Source organism: Sphaerodactylus townsendi, linkage group LG03 (genome assembly GCF_021028975.2).
Source record: "Sphaerodactylus townsendi isolate TG3544 linkage group LG03, MPM_Stown_v2.3, whole genome shotgun sequence".
NCBI lineage: Eukaryota > Metazoa > Chordata > Lepidosauria > Squamata > Sphaerodactylidae > Sphaerodactylus > Sphaerodactylus townsendi.
This window is the reverse complement of record NC_059427.1, coordinates 57,206,078-57,220,400: the sequence shown is the minus strand read 5'-3', so window position 1 is coordinate 57,220,400 and position 14,323 is coordinate 57,206,078. Positions and strand designations below refer to the sequence as shown.

The 14,323-nt window shown below is 42.4% G+C and overlaps 1 protein-coding gene across 2 annotated transcripts in view; it reads right to left on the bottom strand.

Annotated features, from left to right (window-relative positions):
* The window catches only part of FGD3 (FYVE, RhoGEF and PH domain containing 3), a 117,123-nt gene that overhangs the window by 39,224 nt on the left and 63,576 nt on the right, over positions 1 to 14,323 (bottom strand). For both annotated transcript variants that reach the window (XM_048490646.1, XM_048490647.1), the window contains exons 3-4: positions 8,779 to 8,950; positions 7,073 to 7,667 (exon numbers count right to left, since the gene is read on the bottom strand). In XM_048490646.1, the coding sequence (XP_048346603.1) occupies positions 7,073 to 7,667; positions 8,779 to 8,950 (767 nt within the window). The remainder of the gene's footprint in view (positions 1 to 7,072; positions 7,668 to 8,778; positions 8,951 to 14,323) is intronic.

Here is a 14,323-nt window from a genome sequence, read left to right as displayed (position 1 = left end):
GAACTACCAACAGACTAGACAGTATTAGGTTACCTGGATCAATGGTCTGACTCCTTAGAAGGAAGCTCCTTATAAATCTAGTTACTACTATACTAATTAACAGGATGCATATTCATCTATTGCAAGACTACACAGGCAACTTTATTATTAACAAAGTAATAATATAAATTTCTACTATAATTAAGAGCCGAATCCAGAGGGGAAGGGTCCAATCTGCCAGTGGAAGCAGTGCACAGCCATGCCAGTGAATTTGGCCTCCTGGGGCACTTACCCTGGTAGAGGGGTGATTCTGTCAGTGTGTGCCGCCTCCTCCTCCACCACCACCACCACCACCACCACCACCACCACCACCACCACCACCACCACCACCACCACCACCGCCATGCAATCTTTCATTTTGTAACTATTTAACATCACAGCCCACAGCCCCATGAGCTGGGCAAATAGTTGGGGATACTGACAAGTTGCACATTCCATCAGCATAGATCCAGAAGTGTGGAAAGCAATAGATATGTGAAAAGTGTGATGCAGTATTTTGCTCATCACCATTGGTCTTTCTCTGCAGACTAGGAAACCTGTATCTGAGCCTACACATAGCTGATGTGAAGAACTGGAAAAGAGTGAGGGTGGATTTTTTTACGTATTATGTACAGGAAATGTGTGGTTTGCATGGACTGGGTGTGATCCTTCCTAATAAACAGAAATCAGCTTGTCGACCTGCCCTGAACTGAATGTGGTAAAAAAAACCCCAACCCTAAAATCTCTAGGTCAATAAGTCAAGTTTCGTTTTCACAATTTTATACTTTTCTACTTAACTATGACCCGGATTAGTGTCGGCTTACCCAGGAAGATTCAGAATTGTGAGGAAGCCATCTGTTATCCAGAGGCTGACATATAAAAGAGACTAACATTCCAAATTTTTAATTGAAGTCAAATGTGTTTTAAGCCAACCTAGTTTACTTCTCCAGGAATGAATAGAGCAAAACCATGCCTCCCAAATCTAGTGTGCCAGACAGAATTCCAAGACTGTATTGGGGCAGGCTGGGAAAGGATGGAATAGCGATCATGCAAGTAAGCCTGAAGCTTCTTAAAGATTAATTCATGTAATGGCAAACTAAGGTGTGATTTGCACTGTGAAAGCCTGCTTTAGGAAGAATGGTGGCTTGGTATAGCCTGATCTCATCAGATCTTGGAAACTAAGCAGTATTGATACTTGGATGGGAAACCATCATGGAAATCTTTCCAGAGGAAGACAAGGGCAAACCACCTCTCTTTCTCACTCACTTTGAAAACCCCTTGCTATGGTTGCCATGTGCCAGTTGTGACATGATCACACTTATATCCATAAGCCCACTTTAAATAGAACACACAATAGAAAACTGAAGAGGTCACTCATTAACTTCTTGAGGGCTTTACACCACACAGTAAGCTGCATGATAGGAGAATATGGTGGCTATTTTAAAAATAATTTGCCTTTGTGGTGGCATGTAAACAAGTATAATCAGTTTAGGTGGGGGGGGGACAAGAACCCCAAATGCACATGTGATGTTGGTTCAACAACATATAGGAAGCCCAATCTAATTGGCTGGGGAAGGCGTGGCTGCAATGCATCACCATTGGTAAGGGGTGCCCCTTACTCTAGCAATGCAGCCATGCCTTCCCCAGCCATCTAGATTGGGCTTCCTATATGTTGTTGAACCAACATCACATGTGCATTTGGGGTTCTTGCCCCCCCCCCACCTAAATTGATTATCCTTGTTTACATGCCATAACATGCCCTGGCAGCACAGGCAGGAGGAAAACCGTGAAATCCTCCTGCCCTCGGGAAACCCAATAGAGGAAAAGAACTTGCATTCACGGTGGGCTGTGGTGGCATCCAGGGGCTTGAGGCCGACTGCAGTCAGCTGCACCCCTGGGCCTGCACCAGAATTCCATGGCAGATGGGCCCTGCGATGCTCTGCAGCACCCCCCTGGAAACGTGGATGCTGTTGCTGCCTGAGGGGGTGCCCCTTACTCTAGCAAGGTGGGCAACCCTGTCAGTATCCACTGGGGGAATTCATCCCTTCCCAACTCTGGATTGGGCTAACAATAATATAAATTAAACTAAATTAAAATTCACTTCTAGTCTATTCCCATTTCAAAAATTCAAAAATTCATGTAATAATGAAAGATGCTAAATTTGTTTATAAAGAACTTCTCAGTTCCTTTGAGATCTCGATTGAATTTTTTATTTGTGCAATGCATATTGGTAGAAAATGTGAAAAGCAAAACCTCTGAGAGAATGGTTTCATATAAAAGAAACTAAATGCACAGCTAAATGACTGCTAGCAAATATGATTCTGAGTATATTGATCAGTACTTAAAAACTGTTTGGCTAATTTTGCAGTGTAATCACTCAGTAAATACACATTACTGGCTTCATAGTTATAAATTAGAAATTTGCCACCATGGGTTTTATTCTGTCACAGATACAATAACTCACTGTGTTTGTTCTGTGCAAGACTGTAGCAGCTACTGAAGACAGCTACCATTTCTCAGAAGATAATTCCAGGTTTTGCCTTAATGGCCACTATCATTCCATCAATAATGATTACAATGACACCAATTATTCTTGCCCCTTTTCTGCCTTGATTCATATTAGTAAACTGTTGGTCTCAGACATAGTGTTCATGCACATGGATACAGGAAAAATATTTTTAAACCTATTCCCACAAGTCATTTGTAGCCTTACCTCTCTAAGTAGGAAAGGTAACAGGTCATGCCTTCATCCATGGTTCGGGTCTCTGTGTGCCTATATCACTTATGATTCTGTAATTTCTGTAGCTAGTGAGCTAGCCATCCAAGTCAAGCACCAATCAGTATAACAGCACAAGAATGCATGGAATCTCAGTTCTGATAGTCTACCTCATCCTCTCATACCATCTGCCATCCACTACTAGATTTCTGTACATATTCAGTTATTTCAGTATCTTTGATGGGTTCTGAAAATGAAGTGAGAATGAATTTCCTGAAGGCTCACAATCCTTACAGTTTTCATTGACTCACTGTGTTTCAAAGCAAGCAGTTGGGTGTTTATAAGATGATACTGCAATTTGAATTTTGACACCAATGAGTGATCTCTGTGAAAATAGGTATCTCAAGGTATCTCAAGTACACTACTAACTTTTGAGATAACAGCCTCTTTACAAATTTTTAGTTACGCCTAATAACTTGATGGCACTTAACAAGCACACAATAAAGTTATAATTATCCTACTATGATTTTGGGATTGTATTCTAATGGACCATCATAGCTGCAACACATGGAATTTTTAAAAGAAGTGTTCACAACGTTAATGGGCAGCCAACATTAGAAGATCATGGCATATACCGGTAAGCAATATGCAGGAAAACAATCCAAACCAGTATTATCCCTCATGCTTTTTATCTATCTCATGATGTTGCCAAAACTAAAGGACCATTAAATCAACAGCCAAAGTAAGTTAAGGTAGAAACTGCTCATAATTATCAGAAAGGTATAGCTGGAAGACTATTAACTAGCACTGGTATGGAGACTTGAAATACCATAGGTATGTTTTTAAAAAGACAAATGTAAGCTCTTGCTTCAGCCAAGGCCATTGAAAATCAGGTGCAAGCCCTATATAAGTTGCTATCTAATTTATAATGAGGTCACACAGTTGTCACCCAGCTCTATGTGCTGCCACCACACAAGTCCTCTTCCCTTTCATATCCAAATTTATCTAGCAATAGTTGTGATAGACAATTGAAGGCCTTTAGGCCTTTGCACTAATGGAGAGCCCGCTCAAAGGCCTCCTCTGATGCTTCTGACCCATTAAACTGGCAACAAAAAAGAAGTCCTCCTTAACTGGCCAAGGAACTGAACTGATGTTTGGAATGTGGTCAGAAGAAATGGGAAGTTGTTTCTAAAGTCAGAGTGAGGTAGGCATGATTTGCACAAAAGTACTAGGGCCTGCTAACTGTATGAAAGTCCAAAGTTCACAGTGTGTGTGGCCTATGGTAGTCGTTAAAAGTTTCCTTAGATTTAAGAACTGAATGTAAGAAAGATTATAATAAACACCAAGAAAAACAGGCAAGTTGATTTATAATTTAACTTATTTGCCTTCTCAATAGCCCTGTATGCTTTTACAGAAAAGTAGTGATTTGGCTTAAGGCCAGCTATGACATTTTTGGGGTACAGCAGTTTATAGGAGGTGCTTTCTCTCCCCTGTACTTCCTTGGTATATATAGTTCTCATGATTTACCAATAAGTTGATACAAAGTTCATTTGCTGTAGCAAGACAAGAAATGTTCAGGAAACAAGGGGAAAGGAAAAGAAGTTACTGACTTTACGTGTGTGCGTGAGTGCATGCGTGTATGTGGAAGGGGGTTACCATTGGTATTTCTTACAAACTGGTCACTAATTCAGGGCACCTTTCCTAAGCCATTCAAAGAGGTAGTTATCTGTCTGCTACTTTAAAAATCGTTCCCACAAAAAAATGATGTGGTCAATTAACACGTAGTCTGCAACCTGCCCTTTTTTGTCAATATGACTGAGAGTAGTCGTGAGCCAACTTCAAGTCTTAGATAACTCATCTGCTCTAGATCCTTTTTGAACTGGCTTCAGGCTGGGCTATGGTTACTGTAGTTGAAGACGCTATGTAATCTGCTGTGAGAAACAAATAAAAAACCAAACAAAAGGCTCCCCAAGGGAGCTATGGAGCAGGCTTTCAAGATTCAAGTCCTAAGACTCATAGAGATGTGGAAATGACAGGTCAGGCAAAAGAACAAGCAAATTTAGAAAGTTATGTAGGAAAAGAATGCATTTGGGGAACCTCTGGACTTGTACCTAGCACAATTACTGAAAAACACCACAGGAAATGCACCTAGCAGAGATTTCTCACTTCCTCAGAAGCAGGAGAAATAGGCTCCAACCGAAAATACGAGGCTGTTGTGACATCACCAACTAGTGCAACAATTCATCAGCCCTCTTCCCTATTTTGCATGTCTTGAAGCTGCCCCAAACTGCAGATGTTAAAACAGCTGTAACATTTTAGCTTCTCAAATTGGTCTAAAAGACCTAAAACACCTGCCAGAGAAAGATGAGCAAGCTTTAACAAGAAATATCGCCAAGGGGATTAGATATATTAAGGGAGGATGACTCATCTGTAGCCACTACCTAATCTCCACACCCAGAGGCAGTAAACTTCTGATTAGCAGTGCTAGTTGACAATTTCAGGAAAAGGACTGGGCCTCTGTGACCTATTTGTAGGCTCCTCTGTGAAACAGAACGCTGGACTTGATGGACCACTGGTCTGATACAGAGGGGTACCTTTTATGTGCTGTCTGACACTTGCCAACTAAACAGCCAAAGTGGGGAGAGGGATAAATGGCTCAATGGTAGAACACCGCCATGTTCAGTCTCCAGAATCACCAGTTAAAAGGATCAGACAGTAGGCAGTATGAAAGACCTAAGACCTGGAGCTGCTGTCAGTCTGAATAGACTACCCTGACTTTGATGAAGTAGATCCAGTATAAGGCAGCAGTTTTATGTGTTCATGTGGGTTGGATGTTGCACATTAGGACTGAAGAGAAGAGGGGAACTGGAAAGAAGCTGGAAAGGATGAGGGACAAGACAGATGAGGAACAAGACAGAGAAGAGCATCTGAAAAGTAACCGAAAGTAAGGAAAGAAAGGCAGAGTAAGGTTGATTCTACCCAGGGCAAATATAATGGGTGCAGGATGTGCTTTAACCCACTGGGGGGGGGGGGGACTTCACACAGGTCCCACCCCCCAAAATGAGCCTGCCCTGTTTTATTTCCCCAAGCCTGGTTTTTTGGAAAATCACTAAACCAGAGATCCTTTTAAAAAATCCTAGGTTGGTGCCACTGCCACGCGAACGGCCAAGCAGGAGGCCCTTCATTTTCCTCCCTTACACCACGCTGTTCACGGTCAGGGAGAATCTGCCTGCTATTGCCCTGCCATTGCAAGGAGGTCCTTTTCTTTTCTTTTTTTGAGTGTTGCACTGGTGTAGCTACAATCATATTGTGGGATTATCGGCATGGCTATGGGGGTTCACTTCTACATGGCTGTGTAGCTATGCCTGTGTTGGGAAAACAGGAATGGGAAAACAGAAAAACAGGTTCCTGAGTGAGCAGCAGTGGCATAGTCGTTAAGAGCAGGTGCACTCTAATCTGGAGAACTGGGTTTGATTCCCAGCTCTGCCACTTGAGCTGTGGAGGCTTATCTGGGGGATTCAGATTAGCCTGTGCATTCCAACACACGCCAGCTGGGTGACCTTGGGCAAGTCACAGTTCTTCGGAGCTCTCTCAGCCCCACCCACCTCACAGGGTGTTTGTTGTGGGGGGGAAGGGAAAGGAGATTGTAAGCCCCTTTGATTCTCCTTACAGGAGAGAAAGCGGGGTTATAAAGCCAAACTCTTCTTCTTCTTTATAATGACTGCAACCTGTTATACATTTGCTGTGTGGAATCGACCTAAGATTCTTTGATTGTTGGAACATAAGAGTGTGAATGAGGAAGAATACAAGGAGTTACAAAGAAAGAGGGAGTAGGGCCAATAGGAATGAAGTGGTACAATATAGTACAGTGGCTTTAGTTTTAAAAATACTTTTATGATAATAGATTGTCAAGCTTTTTCTTGATAATATTTCTTAATCAGCCACTGATGCAAAAAATCCCCAAGCTTTAAAAATCTATGGAATCTGTTACAAGATATGCTTGACTCATGACTGTACCATGTCAGCCAATAAGACTCGTAAACTGCTTTCGTAAAAGTTCATTTATGCAAAACATTTCAAAAGATTACAGGCTGGAACCAAAAGACAAGGAAGGGACATAGCTGATTGGTGAATCAATGTCTGGCATATACAAAAATGATTTCTCTGCCTTAAGGTTCCTGGCGAATAACTCTCAGACAGAACAGACAGTACCAGTTTAGGTATAAAACTGTTCTGACTCAGTATAAGGCAACGTGAAAATATTATGAGGAATGTTTTTGAAAGTACATTTCTAGATTACGTGCCGTAATGAATGTAACAGGCAAGTTGTTATTTTACCTTGTTTATGTCCACACATTCTAGCTTTGGCAGCTCCACTGTTTCCTGCTCTTCACTGCTCCCCTCATCAATATCACTGTCTTCATCCTGAGCAGAATCTCTCTTTTGTGCTCCAGCAGAAAAAATGACACCCTTTCTGTCAGTATCCATTTCTGCTGGATTAGCAGTCACAGTCGTCTTTTTCTGTTCTGCACCATCTTCATTCATAAAAGTCTCTCCGGCCACGCTACAAGAGGGGCTGTCAATGCCACTGTCTCTGTTGGGAATTTTGCCATTTCCATTTAGTTCCCCACTGGAGTCCTTAGGATCAAGATCTTCTGTAGAAGTTTTGCTGACACTCACATCGACAGAGTCTTCAGTGCTTGTAGTATCCTCTATATTCAGTTCTTTAATTTTCATAATGTCTGTATTAGACACTTCAGTGCTACACAACATGCCAGTCTCTCTGTCATCCATCTCTTTGTCTTCATTTGTAGGAGAGGCACTGGAAGTTACCACATCACAGGCGCTGGGGGAATACTGTTTGGATAAATCCATTCCGGGTTCCATTCTAAAAGCTAAATTTACCTGGTTTTTGTGAACATCAATAGGCTGCCTGCAAAAAAAAAAAGAAGACTCTAGATAATTGACATATCTTGCCAGTTCCCAAACTACTATCTGAAACAATCTACTTAAGTAAGTACTATTAGTTCAATTACATATCTGGATAAAGATGTCCCAGACAGAAGCTTTTTGTAAGGGTATGCCTGAACTCTGGCATGGGTGAAAAAGCCTGCCTCACAGAGGCCAACTGTTAGGATGGGAAACTGCTGATTATGAGAAGCACCATTTGAATTTCTACCTCAAATATCAAAATGTCTAGACAAGCCCTGTAACCTCCTAGCTTCCACTTAATAACAGCAGCAACTAAATACTGGACTTTCTGAGGAATTTTGGAGAATAAAATCAGAATGGCTGCTGCAAATATTAATATTGCACTATATAACCAAAGTATAACATAATTCAGTTTTTAAGGAAATAAATGAAAACCACAAATGCAAACCTTTAAACATTTAAAGGGAAATACATTCAGAGAGCTACTGTACTCTACAAAATCAACCTAAAATAGAAGCTACACATATAAAGGTCACTGAAAAACTAGCAAAGTCCATTTATATTCATATCAAAACCGCAACATCCAAAGAGCACAAAATCATAAAAAACCCATACTTACTACATACTTTAATATTCATCAACATAGCACATATAACTACACTCTTCTCGAAATCACCCATCTCTACAGAACCAGTCAAATTGTTCCCCAAATATATTTATTCCAAGAAAAAAATGCAAAAAGTTTGTTAATCTAAAGCTACATATTTGTGCTCATTGCTAGATTCATGGCTGGCAATCCATCAGCATCTTTGCCTCTACTGAATGTTATGAAAGTTGAAGTCTGAAATCCATTAATTTTTAATGAAGTGTAAAGAATGCCTCCACTGATAAATGTGCTTTCAACCATTCACCAATAAACAACCAGCCATTGTTGGGTAGATTCAAAAACTGCCCATGAGTTTCAAGACAGACTTAACACAAGTAACATTAAAATAGACTGATACTGTTGACTGAGACATTTATGAGCTGCTACATTTTTTAAAAACCCAATTTTTCACACAAAAAAAGAGTAAGGCCAGTAGCCATTCGTGACACTGAACAGCAGTGCTTACCTAATACTTTCAAATTTTTTGATGAGCCTACTGATGTCTGCCGATGTTTGCGTTGCCTCTTCTTTAGCCACAAGACTTTTCAGTAACTTGGGATCTGCTGGCAAAGGTCGAGATGGAGCTGGAGGAATTTTCTGCTGCCCAGTCGGCTGGAGATGCACAGGTTTAGGAGGTACTAAAAAAATGAATATTCTATTTCAGTAGCAACAGAGTTCCAATGAAAAGTGGGAACAAACATGACTCTGCTGTCCTCGAAGCAATGGTGTACTGGGCTATCTTTATATATAAACATAACTATTTGTCCGAAACCCAAAAGTCTCTTTTACATTTTGATAGATCTGTCAAAGGCTGACAGAATGTGACCGCTTCCTTGTTGCTAAACAGGATGCACAGCACAGAGAGAGACGTAGTTTTGCAAACTTCACCTCACTCAGCACCAAGCTGAATGTTTCTTAAAATTACTGCCCAGAATGCCAAGTTCTGTCAGAGTAAATCCCAAACTAAGACTTTAGAGATAATATAGATTGTATCTTCTCTCAAGCTCTTTCTTCTAGAAAGCAAATTAAAAACAGACCATTTTCAGTTCTTTTCCCTCCTCCACCTCTTTGTGGCATAATCTGCATAAATTTCCTTCCTCTTTTGCTGCTACACTGAGCACATTGCTGGGTAACAAAGCACCTAGTTTAAAACCATGTGCTGCTGTGTCTGCTTTTTCATTTAAAAAAAAACTCCAATGCAGTCATAGTGACAGGCTTTTGTGAAAATACTGCAAACCACATGCATTGAATTCCTCATATTGCATGGAAATAAACCATTTTGTTTGTTTTATCGTCAAACATGCAACACATAACTCATATGTTCCCTCTATTCCATACAGCCAACAGAACCTTAATTTAACAAGCCCATAAATTAGTTACTGAGAAACTGAGCAAAGGCAAATAACCTCTGTTGTTCATTTATTCATTACAATAGTTATTCAGATTTCTGTGACTCTATCCTAGCTCATTGCTTACTAGATGTCTGTTCCTATTGACTGTATTGACTTACACTGTGTTAACTAGATAACTTTTCATATTGATTGTACTGATTTACACTGTGTAATTCACTTTGGGTCTCAATGAGAATGGTGGACTATAAATATAACAAATCTATATATATAAACACGAAAAACCATTCACTGACTGACTGACTGACTCATCAACAGAACTCAAAAACCACCCAAGCCACACACATGAAATTTGGCACACCTGTTCCTTACTTACTCCAGGTGCTCACTAAGAAAGGATTTCCCAAAATATTCACTTTCACTCGATTTATTACCTACTAGCGGGCCCGACCACGTATTGCTGTGGCAATTATCCTTCTCATCACAGTCCGCAACCCACACAGATGTCCATGCAGATCCAATGATCAGCAGCATAGCCTTTTGGGGTGGTCAAATGGAATCCCTCTTTCCCTTTTCAATGCACATCATTATATGGTGCTGTCTTGTTTTTTTAGTATAAGGTAACCCTTTCCATTCCACAACGGAACTGTCCAGAGTGCAAATCCCACTGTCCATGAGGCTGGTTGACACGCACAGTCCTGGCTTGGGTAAGGCAGAACTGGTGCAAGGAGGCTATCCCAGTCAGGCAGCAGAGATGCAGGGTGGTGAGGCGCTCAGATTGAGACCAGATCCCTGGGTTTTTTAAGGGCCACGTGCAAAAGAAGCGGAGCCAGTAGTGTTGGTTTGCCCCCACCCCGCGGATTTTCTTAGAAGAAAAAGGCAAACTCCAGCTCACTTTTAGTAAAAGAGAGCTGTGGCGAATATGGGTGAGGAAGTGGGTAAGTGGTGGTTGGATGTGAGGGACAGCAGAGTGAGGTGTGTGAGGATGAGCTGGATGTGTATTGTGTGGTAGCAGGGTGAGGCACAGAGAGTGAAAGTTACCTGCGTGTGAGGGGGGGAACCCCACCTGACATCTCACATGGCAAAGTGTGTATGTGTTTCACTTCCACTCGTATTACCTAACATATTACCTATTTACTGTTTTCTCTGCTCATCTGTGGCCATCTGCGCGAACATTCTAAGGGCATACCAAGCCCTCAGGCCACAGACAGACAGGCTGCTCGAACATTCTAAGAGTGACAGTTAAACACAGCCAGCTTCATGGCCTGGTGCGCCAGGAAAAAGACATTTTACCTGGCTCAGGTATGGACTTTCGGTGATTTGAAGGTCCAATTACCTGCCCGCAACAGGGAGGGACGTCCTGTGAAAATTTGGGGGCGATCGGTCCAGCAGCTTCTGAGGGAGACCATCAGGGACAAACACACATTTAGATTTATATAGATAGATAGATTTACTGATTTAACTGCTCATCTCTGGCCATCTGCGCGAACATTCTAAGGGCAAACCAACCGCCCAGTCCACAGACATGCTGCACGAACATTCTAAGGGCGACAGTTCAACACCACCAGCTTCATGTCCTTCACCAACTGCACTCTACCACCACCCTCCACAACGCATGTGAATCTATTTGAAAACAAACCCAACAGTCCACAGACAGGCTGTGAGGAAATATGCTGCATGTCACCCCAAAGTTCACAAACAGGCTGCAAAAAAGTATGCTGAATGTCACCACGAAGTTAACAGACAGGCTGTGAAAAAGTACCCACCCTCACATTAACAACACCACTACAGCCAAATACTATCAAAATAGATTACAAACCACACTGTCATCTTGGACTACTAAACATTTGTTGGTTTTTGCATATGGACATCAGATTGCTTACTGAGACAAGTTTATTGCTCTCGGCCTCCAATCACCCTGTGCTTTGCGTCGTGCTCTGAAGTGGTGGGATGAGTCCCCAGGAATGTGCTGCAGTGGCGGCACAGTCCAGCTCCCTGCCCTTCAACCCTACCCTGAACCTCTTCACAGCCTTCTCACTCATCAGCATCCAATGGCAGAACACTTCCTTTCTGCATCGGCTACAATGGCTGCTTCCAAATGGCGTCTTTTGGAGCCCACCGGGTAAAAGAGAACAATAGCATTATTGCATTAGAAAAAGACAACTGAGACTGCTACTGCTCTTATCTTGAAAACAAATATCCAATCTACAGACCGGCTGTGAGGAAATATGCTGCATGTCACCTCAAAGTTCACAAACAGGCTGTAAAGAAGTATACTGAATGTCACCCTGAAATTCATAGAGAGCCTTTGATGTAGTATGTGTAGCGAAGCACGGGTGCCCTGCTAGCATATACATATGTGTCATTAAGTAACAACTGACTTTTGGTGACACAGCAAGGGGTTTTCAAGTCAAGTGAGAAGCAGAGGTGGTTTGCCATTGTGTTTCTCTGCACAGCCTTCCTTGGTGCTCTCCTATCCAACTACCACTCCTGCTTAGCTTCCAGATAGATAGATAGATAGATAGATAGATAGATAGATAGATAGATAGATAGATAGATAGATAGATAGATAGATAGATAGATAGATAGATAGATAGATAGATAGATAGATAGATAGATGGATAGATATGGATGGATGGATGGATGGATGGATGGACGGACGGACGGATAGGTGGATGGATGGATGGATATGGATATGGATGGATGGATGGATGGATGGATGGATGGATGGATGGATGGATGGATGGATGGATGGATGGATGGATGGATGGATGGATGGATGGATGGATGGATGGATGGAGGGAGGGAGGGAGGGAGGGAGGGAGGGAGGGAGGGATGGATGGATGGATGGATGGATGGATGGATGGATGGAGGGAGGGAGGGAGGGAGGGAGGGAGGGTCCCAGCCACTGCTGCCACAATTTAGAAGATTCAGACTGCTTGATAGGAAAGAGGCTCTGGTTCAAGTTCCAGTCTCAAGAAATGTACAATCTAAATTTTAACCAGGAGTCATGTTTTTGGATGGGATGGTGTTGAGAAGGAAGCAATAACCAGAAGACCAGAATGACAAAAAGCAGGCAAAGTAGTCCAACACAGATAGAAAGTTTTGAAAGCAGAATGTGAAAATCAGTAGGGTCAAAAACAGGTGGCATAAACACAGGTAGGTGAGAGGTTACATTCCAAGGGCAACAATTTATCGGAAGTGAGCCAGAGTATATTGCTCAGAATGACAAGCAAACCCTGAATATGACGCTTTATAAAGTCGGGTGGAACTTGTCTGGGAACAGCTAATAGAAAGGCTAAATCAGGTGGCAGGCCTTGACTTGCACAATCATTGGTGCCCTTGAGGCATAGTTCACCTGCCAATCTTAAGATAGAAATTTAACAATGGCTGGCTGCTAGAAGCCCATATTTAAGACCCATCATATTATTGTATTGTCGAAGGCTTTCATGGCCGGAATCACTATATTCAATATACATCATATTATTATTATTAGAAACAAAAGTAATCAAGGATAAAGGGGGAGAAGATATCAATTAAGTATACAGGACTGGATACAATTTTTTTTTTGCCATCGAGCCACAGCTGCCTTATGTTTGGAGGTTGTGGGCTATTGCCTGCCTTTCCGTCATGACCCTGGTATTCCTTAGAGGTCTCCCATCTGGATGCTTGCCAGAGCTGAGGTTGAGAGTGTGTGACCAGTCTAGGTCACCCAATAAGCTTCCATGTTGCAAATGGGGAGACAGTGTGATATAGTGATTAAGAGCAGAGGACTCTAATCTGAGTTTGATTCCCCACTCCTCCATGTGAAGCTTGCTGGGTGACCTTGGGCCAGTCACAGTTTGCTCAGAATTCTCACAGACCATGCAGAGGCAGGCAATGGCAAACCACCTTTGAACATCTCTTGCCTCGAAAACTCAGGGTGTCAAACATACAACCTGAGGACGGGATTCAGCCCCTTGAGTGAACTTACTGGGCTTACAAGCCAGCTAAAGTAACTCACCTCCCTTGCTCCTGATTTGGCTGGCAAGTCCAGTGGACTCACCAGGCCAGATTGGGAGTGATGGGGGTTGCCTCAACTGGCTCATGGGCCTGATAAGCCCTCTCAAGGCAGTCACCCCACCCCACCCCGCTGCAAGCTGCCAGTTCAGGCACACATTCCCAGTGCCATTTTGGAGTCAGCCAAGGCAGCCACGCCCAACCCTGCAGAGCCCCCAGAGCCCAGCCTGACCAAGTCACATTTATATCCTATCTGGCCCTCATAACAAATGAGTTTGACAACCTGCCTAGCAGGATTCCTGTGTGGCTTGATGGCAAATACACACACAAAGAGTCCAACACCTTAACCCCTCATCACTTTGGCACTCACTGTATACAGAACCACTTGATGATTCAACCCAATGGAAATAATTCACATATACAACCACAACGGCGCTTCACAAAAAAATTATACTGGTCTTCTTGTGGGTATTGGATGCAGTCATGTAGCCTACAGTAAGGACGCTCCTTACACTGGTGGTGGGGGCAAAAGTATCAGCGCAGCCATCCACTGCTCCACCTAGATTGGGCTGCCTATCACCAACACCTAGCCGTACAGATTATTTTAATTATGTACATCCTCAAAAGGATGACAAGAGAAATATTGACACAGAAAGTATGAAT